The sequence below is a fragment of the Monodon monoceros genome, unplaced genomic scaffold (genome assembly GCF_005190385.1).
Source record: "Monodon monoceros isolate NGI ecotype Baffin Bay Population unplaced genomic scaffold, NGI_Narwhal_1 Super_Scaffold_16, whole genome shotgun sequence".
NCBI lineage: Eukaryota > Metazoa > Chordata > Mammalia > Artiodactyla > Monodontidae > Monodon > Monodon monoceros.
In genome coordinates this window covers 108,126,603-108,146,512 of record NW_021703772.1, presented here as the reverse complement: position 1 = coordinate 108,146,512, position 19,910 = coordinate 108,126,603, and the positions used below count along the sequence as shown (strand labels likewise).

At 37.2% G+C, this 19,910-nt stretch overlaps 1 protein-coding gene across 6 annotated transcripts in view; it reads left to right on the top strand.

Moving 5' to 3' along the window:
- Positions 1–19,910, top strand: part of WDR33 (WD repeat domain 33) — a 101,571-nt gene that overhangs the window by 25,281 nt on the left and 56,380 nt on the right. For all 6 annotated transcript variants that reach the window (XM_029224531.1, XM_029224533.1, XM_029224529.1 and 3 more), the window contains exons 2-6: positions 14,182–14,408; positions 15,643–15,711; positions 16,297–16,401; positions 18,876–18,971; positions 19,159–19,310. In XM_029224531.1, coding sequence (XP_029080364.1) covers positions 14,205–14,408; positions 15,643–15,711; positions 16,297–16,401; positions 18,876–18,971; positions 19,159–19,310 — 626 coding nt within the window. In that variant the 5' untranslated portion in view covers positions 14,182–14,204. The remainder of the gene's footprint in view (positions 1–14,181; positions 14,409–15,642; positions 15,712–16,296; positions 16,402–18,875; positions 18,972–19,158; positions 19,311–19,910) is intronic.

Genomic DNA, 19,910 nt, shown 5'->3' with positions numbered 1-19,910 from the left:
TACAGGTGACAAGTAAGAATATGGAAAGATGCGTAGCATCATACATCATTAGGGAATTGCAAATTAAAACAACGAGATACCACTGCACACCTGTTAGAATGTCTAAAATCCAAAACACTGACATCACCAAATGCTGGTGAGGCTGTGGAGCAACACAAAGTCTCATTCATTGCTGGTGGAAATGCAAAATGGTGCAGCCACTTTGGACAGTTTGTTAGTTTTTTACAAAATGAAGTATACTTAAAAAAAATTATTTATTTGGCTGTGCTGGGTCTTAGTTGCGGCATGTGGGATCTAGTTCCCTGACCAGGGATCGAACCCAGGTCCCCTACTGGAAGTGTGGAGTCTTAACCACTGGACCACCAGGGAAGTCCCAAAATGAAGTATACTCTTACCAGAGGATCCAGTAATCGCACTTCTTGGTGTTTAACCAAATTAGTTGAAAGTAAATTCATAGAAAAAACTTGCATGTGAATGTTTATAGTAACTTCATTACTAATTGCCAAAACTTAGGTAACCAAGATATACTTTATAGGTGAGTGGATAAACAAAGAGTGGTACATCCAGACAATGGAATGTTAGTCAGTGCTAAAAAGAAATGAGCTAAGCTATTGTGGAAAAGACCTGGAGGGACTTTAAATACATACTGCTGTGTGAAAGAAGTCAATCTGAATACATTTTTCAAAACCCATAGGATGTACAACACCGAGAGTGAACCCTTATATAAACTTTAGGCTTTGGGTGATAGTGATGTGTTAATATTGGTACACTGATTTTAACTTTCAGTCTGATGCTGAATGTTGTGAGGGAGGGGTACTGTGCGCAGGAACTCTGTGCCTTCTGCTCACTTTTGCTGTGGACCTAGAACTGCTTTAAAAGATAAAAGTGTATAGGAATAAACCTGCCCAAGGAGGTGAACGACTTATATGCTGAGGACTATAAAACTAATAAAGGAAATTGAAGATGATTCAAAGAAATGGAAAGGTATCCCATGCTCTTGGATTGGAAGAATTAATATTGTTAAAATGGCCATACTGCCCAAAGCAATCTACAGATTCAATGTGATCCCAATCAAATTACCCATTACATTTTCACAGAACTAGAACAAATAATCCTGAAGTTTACATGGAACTATAAAAGACCCAGAATTGCCAAAGCAATCCTGAGGAAAAAGAACAAAGCAGGAGGGATAACCCTCCCAGACTTCAGAGACTACTACAAAGCTAAAGCAATCAAAACAGCATGGTATTGGCACAAAAACAGATATCTGGATCAATGAAACAGAAAAGACCACTCAGAAACAAACCCACACAACTAAGATCAACTAATTTCCATCAGAGGAGGCAAGTACATACAATGGGAGAAAGATAGTCTCTACAGCAAGTGGTGTTGGGAAAGTCAGACAGCTGCATGTAAATCAATAAAGTTAACACACTCTCACACCATACACAAAAATAAATTCAAAATGGCTTAAAGCCTTAAGTAAGACATGGCACTGTAAACTCCTACAAGAGAACATAGGCAAAACATTCTTCGACATAAATTGTATCAGTGTTCTCTTAGGTCAGTCACCCAAGGCTATAGAAATAAAAGCAAAATAAACAAATGTGACCTAATCAAACTTACAAGCTTTTGCACAGCAAAGGAAGCAATACAAAACAAAAAGACAACCTGTGGAATGGGAGAAAATATTTGTAAACTATGTGACCGACAAGGGATTAATTTCCAAAATATACAAACAGCTCATACAACTCAACAACAAAAACCCAATCGAAAAATGGGCAGAGAACTTAAATAGACATTTCTCCAAAGAAGACACACAGACGGCCAACAGGCACATGAAAAGATGCTCAACATTGCTAATTATTAGAGAAATGCAAATCAAAACTACCATGAGGTATCACCTCACACTGGTCAGAATGGCCATCATTAAAAAGTCTACAAATAACAAATGATGGAGAGTGTGGAGAAAAGGGAACCCTTCTACACCATTGGTGGGAATGTAAATTGGTGCAGCCACTATGGAAAACGGTATGGAGGTTCCTCAAAAAACTAAAAATAGAGTTGCCATGTGATCCAGCAATCCCACTCCTTGGCATATATCCAGTTAAAATTATAATTCAAAAGGTACATGCACCCTTATGTTCATAGCAGCACTATTCACAATAGCCAAGACATGGAAGCAACCTAAATATCCATCGACAGATGAATGGATAAAGATGATGTGGTACGTATATACAACGGAATGCTACTCAGCCATAAAAAAGAATGAAATAATGCCATTTGCAGCAATATGGATGGACCTAGAGATTATCATATTAAGTGAAGTAAGTCAGAAGGAGAAAAACAAATACCGTATGTTATCGTATGTGGAATCTAAAATATGACACAAATGAACTTATCTGTGAAACAAACAGATTCACAGACATAGAGAACAGACTTGTGGTTGTCAGAGGGGGAGGAGGGGAGGGGGAGAGATGGAGTGATAGTTTGGGGTTAGTAGATGCAAACCATTACATGTAAAGTTGATAAACAACAAGGTCCTACAGCATAGCACAGAGAACTAGATTCAATATCTTGTGATAAACCATAATGGAAAAGAATATACAAAAAAATGTATACATATGTGTAACTGAATCACTTTGCTGTACAGCAGAAGGTAACACAATATTGTAAATCAACTGTAATTTTTTAAAGTATATAAAAAAATTAAATACATTTAAATGAAAAGAATGACAAGCTATGGCATTCAGACTTCTTGAGTATATGTTAAATATTTTTCTTGAAGATGAATGTAAGTAGACTGTTGCTTCAAGGAAAGAAACTTAGTATTTGTTGCCAGTGATAAAAATTGAGTTTTCAAGCAAGAATTAGAGTTTTGGAAAACTTGTGTCTGTGAGGTTGAGTTTCCCAGTAATTAATAGTTTTTATGATGAGATCAATGCTGATTTTAATAAAAATGATTATTACATGTTTTGTAAGAAGTGTGACAGATGAAATGCCTCATTTTGTGGAACCAGTGTTTTCCAAGTGATGAGTGCATGGTGTTGAAAAACCATGCACGGTTTAAAGTTCCAAAGTGCAAAATAAACCAGTGTATTTTAATATAATAGAGTACAGAAAGCTTACTGTTGTGATTTCAGAGGCTGCATTACAGTTAATATTTAATAAACTATCACTTGTCAAGTTTTGTTGGAATATCAAAGAATACCCATAGTTTTCTGAGAAGGCTATTAAAATAAAAATCTTCCTTTTTCCAAATGTATATCTCTGTGGGTCCAGATATTTTTCATGTATTCTAACCTAAATAATAACATATTGCAGCAGATTGAATGCAGAAGCAGACATGAGAATCCAGCTGTTTTCAGTTAAGCTAGACATTAAGGAGATTTGCAAAAATGTGAAAAACAATGCTAGTCTCTCATTACTTGTTTCTGGTGAAGGCAAAATAGTTATTATAATAGGTTTATCATTATTCTAAATTAAATTAATAAATAGTTTGGATTTTTCTGTTTTAATTTCTAATATGGCAAGTATCTATGGATATAAATACAGCAATTAACAAAAATTGGGGGGAAATCCTCAATTTTAAGAGTAGGGCTTCCCTGGTGGCGCAGTGGTTGAGAGTCCGCCTGCCGATGCAGGGGACACGGGTTCGTGCCCTGGTCCGGGAAGATCCCACATGCCGTGGAGCGGCTGGGCCTGTGAGCCGTGGCCTCTGGGCCTGTGTGTCCGGAGCCTGTGCTCCGTAACGGGAGAGGCCACAACAGTGAGAGGCCCGCGTACCACAAAACAACAACAACAACAACAAAAAAGAGTAAAGCGGTCCTGAAATAAAAAGTTTTAAGAATTTGCTGCTATAAAGAAACTGTTTCATTGAATTCCCTGGTGGTCCGGTGGTTAGGACTTGGCGCTTTCACTGCTGTGGCCGGGGTTCGATCCCTGGTTGGGGAACTAAGATCTCACAAGCTGCAGGGTGCAGCTAAAAAAAAGAAAAGAAACTGTTTCAGAAGTAAGCTATCCAAGTTACTTTGTCCAGTGGTTCCCAAATTTTGCCACACTAACGTATCACCTGGGAGCTTTTAAAACTCTGCTGCCCAGTTCATATCCCATACTATTAACTCAGAATGAAGATGAGACCCTTAAAGTCTGGCCTTAGGAACTGCTGACTTCAACTCACACTTGAATCTTTGAATTCCTTATCTTTAATTTAGGAGGTCACTTTATGATTACTTACCTTATCTAGAAAATGGGGCATGGTTTCTGTTTACTTTTACAAAGGTAGTTCGCTATTCCAGTGAGAATTGGTTTGTCCAGTTTTTATTGGTTTAGACAGTTGATAAATTACAATGCAGTTTGAAAAGTTTAAGAATGGAAAGTCCTCTTTCTATGCTAATGACAAGGGGAAATAAACATATCCAATAACCACTGACTTTATCTCCATTGAAAACCGTTGATGGTACAGGTCCCTTATCCCAGAATCACACTTTTGAAATATTGAGTTGTTACTTTGCAGTTGAGTAGACAGTCAGATTTGTGGTCATATGTTCATTAAATATTAAAGTTAGCTTTTGAAATGGCACAGAAAACTGAATGTAAAAGCCCCAATACAGTACCAGGTAACATGTATATTAAACTGGTCGAGTGCAGTATCCACTAAAATGTTTCAGTACCCTTGTACCTAACTATACAACCAAAGCTGCTTACCCCAAGTTACAAAGAATTATGCAGGTAAATCTGAGGCTGAAAGCAATAAAAGTTGGAAAACTCCTACACTGAGAGTTAAGTAAAGTTGATCTTTAATGTCAGATTTAGTCATCAGCAAGATACAGAATCGTGAACTTTTAAAAACTACTTATTTAAACAGTTGCCTTCTTGTTTATTCTTTAAAAGATGGAGGGCTACCCTGGTGGCGCAGTGGTAGAGAGTCCGCCTGCCGATGTAGGGGACACGGGTTCGTGTCCTGGTCCGGGAAGATCCCACATGCCGCGGAGCGGCTTGGCCCCTAAGCCATGGCCGCTGAGCCATGGCTGCTGAGCCTGCGCGTCCGGAGCGTGTGCTCCGCAACGGGAGAGGCCACAACAGTGAGAGGCCCGCATACCGCAAAAAAAAAAAAAAAAAGATGGCATGGTCTCAACATAACGTCTCCTGATTTGTTCAGGATTCATATTTATCAATGATTGGACATTGAAGAGAGAACATATTGATCACTGTGTTATTGGCCTTTTTCTTTACCACTCGTGTAGATCCCCTCAAAGTTCTATGGCAGATTAGGTATCAGGTCTCTTTTAGGGTAGATTCTCCATCTCAGGACCTAATGGTCTGGTGATAATCTTCAGTATAGGTTCCCAGGCTGAGGTTCTGACCTAGGGGACCAGGTTTGTGTTAATGAGGGTGGTGATCTTAAAATCTTTTGTTATTTTTAAAAGCCCTTCAGTAATTGTACTTGCTATCCTAACTATTTAATGCATCAGTAGTTTGCTTTCGGTTAGAATTCTTTTCTCTCAGTTTGGGGAAACAAGCTTTCATGTGCTGATCAGAAAGCTCTGATTAGTGGTTGACACGGTAAGAATTGTTATATTTCATAGTTCAACCAGATTCTGGTGCCATAGCTACTGTAGCCAGGCACTGTACCCACACTAGACAGATGCTGTATTTGAACTTATTTGGCTATGGATTCTCAGTGGCAGCAGAAATTAAGTCATCATAAGCAGAAGATAGCATAAATAAGAAACTGTGGTCTTCACTGAACGGTTTGTTAACATTAAACCATTTGCTTTCACTTTTTTTTTTTTTTGCGGAATGCGGGCCTCTCACTGTTGTGGCCACCGCCGCCCCCCATTGCGGAGCACAGGCTCCGGACGCGCAGGCTCAGCGGCCATGGCTCACGGGCCCAGCCGCTCCGTGGCACGTGGGATCTTCCGGGACCGGGGCACAAACCTGTGTCCCCTGCGTCGGCAGGCGGACTCTCAACCACTGCGCCACCAGGGAGGCCCTGCTTTCATTTTTGACAAATTAACAGGAAGGAAATACTTTTTTACATTGTGACCTAGTGTCCACACATGTACAACCAAAACAAGTTTTACAGAAGCAGTTCTTTCCTTTAAAATGTGTGGTTCAATCTTGTCTGTTCTATTTTTTAAATTATTAAAGTAATACTAATTGTCAGCCACATTGATTTTAGGAACCACCAATAGGATATGACTTCTGGTTTAAAGGAAAAACATTACTTCAGAGCAATTGATGAACTTTCAGGCCATGGAGGTTTCTTTTCAGATCTACCCTCCTGAATCGTAAAGATATTTTTATTCAATTGTGTGAAGCATTTAGTAAATTCATTTTGGATTGAATTTGTCGAATTAGTTAAGGTTTAGTAATGTTATTTTCCAATAAAAAATACATTTGACCCTTGACCAATGTGGGTTTGATCTGTGCAGGTCCACTTAGACACAGATGGTTTTCAGTAGTAAATACTACAGTACTGCATGGTCCATTTGTTGGTTGAATCTGAAGTTGCGAAGAACCGTGGATATGGAGGGCTGACTATAAGTTATACTCAGGTTAACCCCGCATTGTTCAAGAGTCAACTGTACACCTTTCCGCCTGTGTTTTAGTTGGAGATTGGCTGTGATGGTAAAATTTTTCTCATGGAGTCAGAAATGTTTGCTTGGGGAAGATTATTTTGGATTACGTTTGGTTGGGGAAAAGATTATTCAGGATGTGGTGTGCTGAATGAATGAATGTTACTTATTTTTGTTTCTTCTGTCTTTTCCTCCAACCTTCCCCCACCCCACCCTGAATTTAAACTTCTTGAGGCTGAATTGTGCAGTAAGCATCCTGTGTTATATCCCTATTGCCTATGGATAGTTCCTGGTAAACAAGCATAGTAGATTCTCAGTTTAGTAGTATTCTCACATTGCTTTCTTGATGAGCTCTTCTGTTCTGATGAACTGTCAGTCTTGAGGACAGACTTTGTGTGTGTCTCTTTCTTTAGCCTGTCAAGTAGTTAGTGCTCATTGATTACTTCTTGAAATGAATTACATTTCTTGTTATGCTTCCCCATGTCACAGGGTTTTTTTTCAACAAATTCAACAGTTCCTAAGTATGTATTCATAGCCAGTAACTAGTAACTGCCTCAGTGAATTTGGTGGTGCCTGCTCATTATTAATAACTTTTGCTATATAATTTTCAATTTAAGTCTTACATCTCATAAATCTCTTTCTGTTCATTCTGCTATTGTTGCTCTAATTTTTGAGCTTGTGTTACTACTAGTATAGAGCTTTTATTACTTTAATTAGAAGTTAGGTTCAATAAAATGAGTTATTGTTTAGCACAATTCTACAATGTGAAACTTGTAATGACTTTTCTTTAAGAAAAGCATTTGTGGTTCACCGGTCAGAATGGCCATCATCAAAAAATCTACAAACAATAAATGCTGGAGAGGGTGTGGAGAAAAGGGAACCCTCTTGCACTGTTGGTAGGAATGTAAATTGATACAGCCACTATGGAGAAGAGTATGGAGGTTCCTTAGAAAACTAAAAGTCCCACTACTGGGCATATACCCTGAGAAAACCATAATTCAAAAAGAGTCATGTACCAAAATGTTGATTGCAGCTCTATTTACAATAGCCAGGACATGGAAGCAACCTAAGTGTCCATCAACAGATGACTGGATAAAGAAGATGTGGCACATATATACAATGGAATATTACTCAGCCATAAAAAGAAACGAAATTGGGTTATTTGTAGTGAGGTGGATGGACCTAGAGTTTGTCATACAGAGTGAAGTAAGTCAGAAAGAGAAAAACAAATACCATATGCTAACACGTGTATATGGAATCTAAGAAAAAAAAAAGGCCATGAAGAACCTAGGGGCAAGATGGGAATAAAGACACAGACCTACTAGGGAATGGACTTGAGGATATGGGGAGGGGGAAGGGTAAGCTGGGACAAAGTGAGAGAGTGGCATGGACATACATACGCTACCAAACGTAAAATAGATAGCTAGTGGGAAGCAGCCACATAGCACAGGGAGATCAGCTCGGTGCTTTGTGACCACCTAGAGGGGTGGGATAGGGAGGGTGGGAGGCAGGGAGATGCAAGAAGGAAGAGATATGGGAACATATGTATATATATAACTGATTCACTTTGTTATAAAGCAGAAACTAACCATTGTAAAGCAATTATACTCCAATAAAGATGTTAAAAAAGATATCTTTGTAAATAATGACTATCAATATTTTAAATATATCAATTCTTCCCAAAGTGATCTAGAGATTTGCTGTAATGGCAATTCATATATAAAAGTTGTCTGTTTATTTGGTAGAACATGACAATCATGTTATTAATCATAAAATTAATATGTAAAAAAAAGGAAAATGGAGGAACAATAACAAAAAACAAAAACATGAGACATGTAGAAAACCAAAGGTAAAGTGTTAAACATAAATAAATCCTACCATATCAACAATAAAAACTACATGTAATGAATTAAACAATACAATCAAAAGTCATATTGTCAAACTGGATTTAAAAAAATGTTTTCTATAGGAGACACTCCTTGGATTCAAAGGTCTAATGTGTACAAAGTAAAAGGATGAAAAAATATACGTCATGCATATAGCAACCATAAGCATGCTGAAGTGGCTATACTAATACCAGAAAAAATAGACTTTAAAACAAACAAAAAATTACTAGATATGAAAAGGGACATTTTATGATAAAAAAGGGAAGATACAAAAATTATTAACATATGTGTCCTGAATAAGATAAAACCAAAATACATGAAGAAGAAAATAGCAAAATACATGAAGAATTGAAGGAAGACATAGATAATTCCACAACATTAGGTAGAGGCTTCAGTACTCCATGGTCAATAATGGATAGAACAATTAGGTAGAAGATCAACAAGGATATAGAAGACTTGGACAACACTCTGAATTATCAAGACCTAATAAATGTCTACAGAACACTCAACCGAACAGTAAATTACGCATCCTTCTCAACTACATGTGAAACGTTTTCCAGTATAGATGACATGCTAGGCTAAAAGACAAGAGATTGAAACCCACATACATTGCTGGTGGGAATGTAAAATGGGTGGCCACTTTGCAGAACAGCTTGACAGTTCCTCCAAATGTTAAACATAGAGTTACCGTATGACCCAGCAGTTCCACTACTAAATATATACCTAACAGAAATAAAAACTTATGTTTGCACAAAAGCTTGTACGTGAATGTTCACAGAAGCATGTTTATACAAACAAAAGTTGGAAAAAACTCAGATGTCAATCTGATAAATGAATAAACAAAATGTGGAATATCCATACAATAGAATAGCATTCAGCTATAAAAAGGAATGAAATATTGATCCATGTTACAACATGGATGAACCATGAAAGCATTATGTAAAGTAAAAGCAGCCACTCACAAAAGATCACGTATTGTATGGTCCCATTTATATGAAATGCCCAGAAGAGCAAATCTGTAGAGGCAGAAAGTAGATTGGTGATTGCCTAGGACTGAGAGGGTTGAGGAGAATGAAAAAGCATTGTAAATGTGTAATGGGTTTTTTTGTGGGGGGACAGAAATCTAAAATTGGATGTTGTGATGGTTACACAAGTCTTTTAGTGGTTACACTAAGAACCACTGAATTGTATACATTAAAGTGTTGAAATTATGGTATGTAAATTACATCCCAATAAAGCTGTTAAAAAAAAAAGCATTTGTGGTTTTTTCCCTATCTTCATTTATAACCTTGGTAGTATCACATGACTAAGATTATAAAAGGTTATTTTGTAATAGTTGGGACAAGAAGCAGAATTATAATGCTTGTATGGATTTGCATACACAAACGCGTCTGGGTATTCCAGTTTGTTCAACAGACTAGTCAGTACATTGGCTAAAAGAATAATATATTTCATGCAAAATAATATCTTTGAGCAAAAAGGATCTTTGAAGTTATCTACATTAGACTTGTTGTCCAGGTTGAGAAAACAGATGCAGAGAAGTGGCATGACCTGCCTAATTTTGGAGAGTAGTTTTAAGCTTGAAGGCTAAGAATATGCTGCAGACTTTTGTGACTTCAGAGGAGTCTTTGTATTTGCGAAAAATAGAGATGGGGACCAAAAAACACAAAGTATGAAATCTATGAACTTAGAAGTGATATTCAGTGAATTACGACAATATGTTGTACCCTGTGCTAGGTGTAATAAAAAGTAGGCACTTGATAAAATTGTGCTGATTTCTTTAAACATTGAAGGTTTGTGTGTATGAGAAAGACATGATGAATTCAATGATTCAGGTGATTTTTTTTCCTTAGCAATTTGGTTCTATTGTTAGTATGTGTTTAATAATCATACGCAAATTACTTATGCTCATTCTGCCTCAGTTTCTGTGTTGCCTACAGCCCCATTCTCCCCACCCCATCCCCTCTTATCTCCCTCCCTCCCGCTCTACCCCAGATATGAGATGAATATGCTTTGGGGACAACCCTGCCTTCTGGTTTAAATTGTTCTCTTCTGTTAGTGTAGCTCAAGTGTGAGTACTTCAGTGAGTAGAAATTACAGTAATTATTTTTATGAAAGATAAAGCTCTTATTTCTTTTTCTGTATTTGGTTATATATATAGTTCCTTGAAGTATAGTCCTGAGTGAAGCCTGAAAAGGATAGTTTTAATGATTTGATTGATGGTTTTTCTATCTGGGTCATTCATTTTTCAACCTCATATATCAAGTTTTCTGCTGTTTCAGTCATTGAAAGCTGCTATATCATTATTGCTGAAATCTTTTGGCAACCCAAAGGAAGAAGATTTGAAGGAGAGTCAGGAGGTCCAGGTATTTTGCTCTGCCTCTGCCTCTGTGTTAGTCTGCTAGGGTTGCCATGACAAAGTGCCACAGACTGTGTGGCTTAAACAACAGAAATTAATTTTCTCAGTTTTGGAAGTAAGAAATCTGAGATTAAGGTGTGAGCAGGGGGTTGGTTTCTTCTGAGACCTCTCTTCTTGGCTTGTAGATGGCTTTCGTCTTCCATGTTTTCACATGGCCTTCCTTCTGTGCATGCCTGTGTCCTAATATCCTTCTCTTATTGGGATACCAGTCACAAGGGTTAGGGCTTTATCTCCAAGTGCAGTCACATTCTGAGGTACTGGAAGTTAGGACTTCAGTGTATGAATTTTTGGGGGGACACAGTTCAGCTCATAACAGCCACTAAGAGGCTCTGTTTTGACTTTGGGCAAGTTACAGTGGTTTGCAGAAGTGAAGCTGAAGTGTGTAAGGCATTTATGAAGACTGGTTACTGTATTGTTAGGAGCTTTTCTTGTTTTATTTTAGGGCTGGATTTTGATTTAGAATATAATATTTTTTTCATTTTCTTCATGCTGGACATTTCTAATTTTTTTTTTTTGGCTGTGTTGGGTCTTTGTTGCTGTGTGCGGGCTTTCTCTAGTTGCGGCGAGCGGGCGCTACTCTTCGTTGTGGCGCGCAGGCTTCTCTTGTTGCCGAGCACGGGCTCTAGGCGCGCTGGCTTCAGTAGTTGCAGCACTCAGGCTTAGTAGTTGTGGCTTGCGGGCTCTAGGGCACAAGCTCAGTAGTTGTGGCGCATGGGCTTAGTTGCTCCACAGCATGTGGACTGCGCCACCAGGGAAGTAAGTCCCCATGCCAGACCTTTATTTCTAGAACACAAGTGGTACTTGACCATTCAAGGAAAAGTTAAAGGCCTTTTTTACAGAACAGGTTTTGCTCAACAGATCTGTAAATGGAAAGGTCTTAAATGAAGGAGTAATATTTTTTCTAGCTTTAACATGTGAATTATTCAAGTGTTAGTAATAACACATTGGTTGTTTTGTATTTGACTTCAGTCATTTTCCTCATATTTGTACAGTAGATCCTTGGTTTGGCTCTTGGTTAGTGCTTTACATCCAGGTACCCGTCACCCAGCTTTAATACCATCAGCTTTCTGATAATGTTTCATCTACTCTCCATATAAAAGTTTTTCCAGCAGTTTAAACCCCCCATTCTTTAACTGAGGTAAAAGTCATATAACATGAAATTCACTGTCTTAACCATTTTAAAGTGTGTAATTCAGCACCACTTAGTATATTCACAGTGTCGTGCAGCCACCACCTCTGCCTGGTTCCACACATTTTCATCGTCCCCAAAGGAAACCCCATTCCCATTAAGCAGTCATTGCCCATTCTGCCCTTCCCCTGCCCCTGGCAACCACTAATATGCTTTCTGTCACTATGTATTAGCCTGTTCTGGATTTGGGTATAAATGAAATCATACAATATGTGACCTTTTACGTCTGGCTTCTTTCACTTGGGTAGTGTTTTTGAGATTCATCCATGTTGTAGCATGTGTCAGCACTTCATTCCCTTGTTTTTTTGGCTGAATAATTTTTAAGCCTCTTTTGATACGTGTAAAAATCTTTATTCTCATTTGATATCAATAATATTAGAAACTAGAATATTAGGATAATTTTATTCTAATAAAATTAGAAATTTGATGATTATAAAGTGAAAAAAATAGTAATTTTAAAATATACTTTTCAAAGCTGCATCCTTTTAGAATTACTGGAGTAGACATCTGAATTAAAGCCGTTAATTGAAATCTGCATGCTGAAACTTGGTTGGATTTATGGGATAGCTGAATAAACAGATTCCTTCACCAACCTTATTGCATTCTAATTTAATATACACACAGCCTGAGAATGTGTCTCATCTCATTACAGATGAACATTTGTCAGGGGTCTTCTGGGATTGCTCCAGCGTAGTGGGAGTAATATGTATTAGATGCACGTTTAATTGCAGTGTTTACTTTTGGTGTCTTGGGAGTCAGGACTTATCTCCCCACCCCCCACCCCCACCCCCACCCCCACCCCTACCCCTACCCCTCCCCCTACCCCTACCCCTCCTCCTGCCCCATTTCCTTTCTGTTATCATTATTAAATGGTTTCAGGAGATACTAAAGGGACAAGGGTGAATTAGCTAGTACTAAGAATATTTTCATCCAGAGGAAATCACAGATTTATTTTCAGGTCCTTTATTTAGTGCCTTTTTTTGTTTGTTTGTTTTTTGTTTTTGCGGTACGCGGACCTCTCACTGTTGGGGCCTCTCCCGTTGTGGAGCACAGGCTCCAGACACACACGCTCAGCAGCCATGGCTCACGGGCCTAGCCGCTCCGCGGCACGTGGGATCTTCCCGGACCGGGGCACGAACCCGTGTTCCCTGCATCGGCAGGCTGACTCTCAACCACTGCGCCACCAGGGAAGCCCTATTTAGTGTCTTGAATGAAGAAAGGCAAATGTAAGAATATAGAAAAATAATAGAGAGTCTAATCATTCCTCATTTTCAAACAAAATTACCAAAATGGTTATAACACCCTTTATGTGTTTTTTCATGGTCTGATTTTTTTTTTCATGGTCTGATTTTTAAAATATGCTTGAAAATGTGGTTTTAAATCATGCATATTTGTATTATTGGAATGTAAGTTTAATTGGAGAACACTAAAGTTGAAAAACTGTAAGCTCTTAACATTTTTTTCTTCAGATGTTAGCTTAATATTGCCTTATAAATATGTAAATCCACATACTGAGAAATAAGTTTCTGTGGTAGTTACTTTGAGCCTGAAATTAGATATACATACTTTTAGCATTCATATGAAGTAAGATAGTTTATTCCACTTTTTACACTAGTCCTAGGAAATTTAAAAGGACAAAATGTCAGGTTTTAAAATTTTTTAGTGACTCTTGTATAACATGGGGGTCTTACGATAAACTTAAAATGATGTGTTTTACTATCAAACATCTAATGAAAACTTCATTTTAAAAATGTGAACAGTTCTCAGTGATTTTACCTTCCTTACCCTCCACAATTTACCCACCCCACACGTGCACAACACAATTGCCCCAAGCTGTTATAAACAGTGATTTTTCCTTCGATCAGGCTAAATTTTATAGCAAATACTTATTCGCATTTATTCTGTGAATTGACCTTTTTCAAATGTGTAACTGGTCTCTGCCATTAAATTTAATAGTTCATTTTGGAAATAGGTTGACTAAAAGCTAAAAATGGTGCATATTAGGAAAAGGAAGAGAAGTGTAAAAAAATGTTCATTTAAAAATATTTTCAGGCAGTGTTATAGTGCTGATATGTTTGTAGTGACAGTACTTTTTCCTTACCCTAGTGTCCTAGAAGGAAAACATCACCATGGCTACAGAAATTGGTTCTCCTCCTCGTTTTTTCCATATGCCAAGGTTCCAACACCAGGCACCTCGACAACTATTTTATAAGCGACCTGATTTTGCACAGCAGCAAGCAATGCAACAGCTTACCTTTGATGGAAAACGAATGAGAAAAGCAGTAAACCGAAAAACCATAGACTATAATCCATCTGTAATTAAGTATTTGGAGGTAAGTACAGTTAATGTACTTCAGATGACCAAACTTTGATTTCTTAAAAAGAAGAAAGTTTTTATAATGCCGGGTAATAAGTATACCTGTGTTTTTTGAATTAGTAGGATGAAGTAGAATTTCAAATGAGGCCAATCACCTCAATAAAAAAAGAGTACTTTTTTTTTTTTACTCTTTGCATGCATGAATAATCTCAAATTATTAGACTCCAACTTAAAAATAGGTTTTGTTCTAAAGGTTCACACTGTATTTCAGAAGAGGGTACTTTTGTCCAACTAGGCCAACTTTAAAACACTTGTTAAACCCACAGTGTATATGAAATGTTAAGAGACTACCAACATAAGAATATTTGTATTAGAACATGTGTTCAGAATAGTGACTTGCATGTCCAAGACACTGGCATCAGAACACGACTCTCCAAACCCCTCAGGGAAAAGGGCTCTGTTTACTTGGAGGGTTGAGCACCTACTACAGTCTTACAGGGTGAAACCAACTCTGACATGGCAAATAAAGGCAGAGTAGGGGTCTGCCTAAACCTGTGTCAGCTTGCCATATCTCCCCTTTGACTTCTTTATTTACTTGTCTTAACCTTTCTTGTCTTAAGCCTCTGTGATTTGCTTTTTTCATTGCTAACTCCACATTAATCAGGTTTTGGTCTGCTCTGCCTCCTGTGAAGAAAATTTGTCTGCTTTTCATTACCTGAGACAAGTTGTTAAAAGACCTATATGCATATTGGGCATAATTAGTATGTTGCAGGCACATAGCAAAAATATTCATTCAGAGGTAAAGACAGATTTAGGCTTTTTCAGGTGTTTCAGTTGGAAAACTAGCCTAGGAAAGTTTGGGAGGAATTAAGAAAACCAACACCAAGATAAGAGGAATTGTTTTGTGCTGAGGATTTTGAAGGAATTGGGAATGTCTGTCTACCCCTTAACCTTTTTCCTTTTACTAAGGTATGGTCAGTGAGAATGTGTTGGGGTCAGCAGCATCTTGGATGATTGGTTGGGCATAATATGAGTAAAGAAGGGAGGGAAATTCTAAGCAATGTCAGTGTGATAAGAGGGGAAATCTCTTAAGATACCCACTATTATCCGTTTTAGAACATAATGAAAAAGTTTTAGTCTTCTTTTTTCCCCATTTAACGACAGCTTGCATTTTGTAAATATTTACTTACGTTTCAGATTGAGTATAATTAGACAATATATTGATTGATTAATTTATTTATTTTTAACAGAATAGAATATGGCAAAGAGACCAGAGAGATATGCGGGCAATTCAGCCTGATGCAGGTTATTATAATGATGTAAGTATAAGATATGTCATGCTAGCTTAACAGAAACCTCTTTGCTTGGACATTTGAACTATGGGATCTCTAATTCAAACATGGACTTTTCTTTTTACATTTTTATAATTAAAACAAAACATTCCTAAAGAGATAATATAACATATCTGTGTAAGCCATGGGTTATTTTTTTTTAAAATCTCAATTTAAATTTTCCTTTTAATCTGATAACAGATGAACTTTTGATTTGGGGTTTAAAGCAGTGTCTAGCAAAAGATTGCACTGCCTCAGAGTCTCTGTAACAAGAAAGTTAATTTTAAACTTGGCTTGTTATGAATGTGTTTAATTGTGTTGACTTTGAGAAGTAATTGGGGGAAATCTGGCACTTGATTTTATTGTTTATTTAGTAATTATGGGCATTTAACTTTCCTGTATCTCCATTTTCTTCATTTAATTACTATAGACTAATTGTAATCTATTATAATAGTGTTTTGAAAGTCCTATATGGTCCTGAATTTGTCTTTAAATGTTGAAGTAATTACCTTGTCATGTCCCTGGTTTATGCCCTGTTTGTGATCTTTAAACACGATTTTTTTTTTTTTGTAGCTGGTTCCACCTATTGGGATGTTGAATAATCCTATGAATGCAGTAACAACAAAGTTTGTTCGAACATCAACAAATAAAGTAAAGTGTCCAGTATTTGTTGTTAGGGTAAGTATTCTGTTTGATATTTTTTGGATAAATTAACTCTGAGTTAGCCTGCAAATATATTTGCAAAGAAAATTAAACATTATTTTGTATATCTGGGATAAAAATCAGTGTATTGCTTGTATTTTTATTTTGAAATATCCAATCATTTATCCACTATATCCACATTTAGTAAGGTAGTACTTTTGGATTGCTTTTCTTCATGTTGCAGTTTCCATAGAATTCTCTCTGAGCTGGCCATGGATATATATATATTGCAGCAGGTGTCTGACTTGCTCTTGAATAGGATTGTTTTGTTACTGTTTAGAGAGCAGCATCTCAAGGTGAATGAAAACTCTTAGGGTTACTAGGAAGGAAAACACCTAAGAAGAGCTGAAGACCAATGGTAGACCATAATTGTCAGCTCCATGAAGGTACATTGTAGGTACTCTACATTTTCACTAAAATTTTTAAAATATAATTTAAAAATAAATAATATATTAACATGGTTCAAATTATTAAAATTTGAAGGGGTTTGCAATAAAAAAAGTCTTCCCATCTCTGTCTCCCAGGCATCCTGTTAATATTTCCATAGATAATGGTATAATCTTTTTTTTGTGATTTGCTAGTAAGAATGCCCTTGCTGGTTAGCAGTATATCAAGTCCAGAAATGTAGGAAAGTTAATAGTCAAAGTGGAGCAAATAAGAATTGAAAAAAATAATGGGACAGAGAAAAAACAGTCATGGCAAACATTGTGGCAAATGAGCAAAATAAGCAGGTCTTCTTATTAGGGAGTTGTTGTGAGAGACAGCCGGGAGAACTGAGAGGGGCTGGAAGAGACTCTGGCTTGAGTTCCATACAAATGTGGTAGTCAGTCTTAGGCCTCCTGTTTGCTTCAGAGGCCTATTAGAGTAGAAACCATTAGTAAAGAAACATTATTTGAATGGCTTTTGTATTAGGAGAGCCAACCAGTATGTAGTGTAATTTTGCTTGCCAGGGAATTTGGGAAAAGGAGTATGATGGCAGCTAATTTTAATGTCTTGTTAGCATAACACAAAACCTTTTTGGAATGAATAAAATCTAAGCATTCTGTGTCCTGTATCTTATTAGATGGGTAAATTTCTCATTTGGGAATCAAGCTATAAGGACTTAAGAAATTTGCACATAGTAGAGGCAAGTCCAAATTACAAGGTTTTAAAGACATAAAGACTGTGAGTCCTGTGTCAGCAGTTTGATTGCTTGTAGTATCTACTGGGTTGGGATCCATAGCAGATAACAGAAACTAGGAAAGTAGGAGGATTTTATTAATAAAAATCAAAATCATGATCTGCAGGTAAACAGTAAAAGGCTGGCTTGTCATATATATCTGTGAAATTTACCAAACAGACTTCATTTCATGTATCTCATCCTATAAACACACTTGTAGTTTTCAACTCTGTGTCACACTTTTTACTAATAGGATTCTTGTATTGATATTTCATGTATTTACATCCAAGGAAAATGAACGTGTAATCTATCATAGAAACCTGAAAATAAAAGTAAGAAAAAATATGTTGCATTTTGAGTTGATAAGCATATATCACAGATTCCCTTCAGTGTGCAAATTGTGACATTGAAATAGTGGGGTACCGTTAGTCATGCCTCTGTTGTATTACAATTTTTTGGAGACTAGATTAGCATAAGACCTGTCACTGCCTAATACTGTGAATGAAGAACTTAAAAATATATATATACATGTATATAGTATATATTGTACATTTAGTTTCTAGGAAAAGTTTGATAGCCTTGATGTCCTTAAATTGGTATGTAATACTGTTTTTTCACAAGACACTGGTAACATTTTTGCCTGAATTGGTTCACTAGCAGCTGTAATAAACCAAATCCTTTATACATTTAGTCTTTGAATTTTTCTGATGACTGACCATCTTATTTATGTTGGTCTGCCATGTATTCTAGAAAAATTAAGTCTTTGCATATTTTGTTTTGAAATGCTCTTTAGAGTGCCTAGGTGTGTGTAACTGAACAGGTATTTAAAATGCACTTATTGGGGCTTCCCTGGTGGCGCAGTGGTTGAGAGTCCGCTTGCCGATGCAGCGGACACGGGTTCGTGCCCCGGTCCGGGAAGATCCCACATGCCGCGGAGCGGCTGGGCCCGTGAGCCACGGCCGCTGAGCCTGCGCGTCCGGAGCCTGTGCTCTGCAACGGGAGAGGCCACAACAGTGAGAGGCCCACGTACCGCAAAAAAAAAAAAAAAAAAAAGCACATATTATTTTTAATTAATGAGCTAAAGTGCTAGAGCTTTCCTTGCACTGTGATAATACAAGTTCTTTTCTGACAAAGTACTTGCTTATAAATCTGAGCTATAGTCTTAAGTGAAAGTCAGTATTGTCCACTTAATGTCAATTATTGGATATTTTATAAATAAAGACTTTCTAAGTGTTTTAAAAATTAAGGTTGAGGATTCGTGACCTTGTATAATGTCTTTTTTTTCCCCCAGTGGACTCCAGAAGGAAGACGGTTAGTCACTGGAGCCTCTAGTGGAGAGTTCACCTTGTGGAATGGACTCACTTTCAATTTTGAAACAATATTACAGGTAACAGTAATCATCAGATGGTAGCATCATCCTTTGTTACTGTAAAGAACTTGATATATAGTTACTTTCTTGGCATTTTAAACTTACAATTGGACAGCTTATTGTTATGAGTTAATATATGCTCCTGTAAAGGCTTCCATCATATATTCTTTTATATAATGTTTACAAATGTTTTATGTTTTCACAGGCTCACGATAGCCCAGTGAGAGCCATGACTTGGTCACATAATGACATGTGGATGTTGACAGCGGACCACGGAGGATATGTGAAATATTGGCAGTCGAACATGAACAACGTCAAGATGTTCCAGGCACATAAGGAGGCGATTAGAGAGGCCAGGTTTATACACAATATACCATTTTCTGTAGTCCCTATTGTCATGGTTAAATTATTCTCTAAGTGTATTCTGGGTGCAGAGATGCATGGGCTCTGTCAGATTCTGGGAAACTTTCTGCACCCTATAAACACAATATTTTTCTTTGTTTTCACACATTCACCATTTTGCTGGCACTTTTCTGAAGTAGTGTTGTCCCGGTATCAGCCTTTGCAATATGTTAGAGATGTATTGTCTGCCGCATTTTGCACTGGTTTTCTCTTTTCGTTTATGGTTAATAATGTGTATACGTTATTCATTTTTATTACCTACTATGTAAGACAAGAATATTTCATTCCAAATAAAGAATTCAGTCTTTAATTATACAACTGAATAAAATCTAAAGCCTACAGAAAACACCTTCAGAGTTCACACAAAATACAAGATAAAAAAGGCTTAAGTGAAGACCCTGGTTGGCTTGGTTATGCCACGACTTCAAAAGGAAAGTATAGGACTAAAAACTCTCACAAGTAACCTGGATGTGGCAAACATTAATGGATTAATGAGTGGGTTCTTTCAAGCTTTGAAACTGTAAGCAGACCAATGTCAAGAAGACTTTCCTTCTG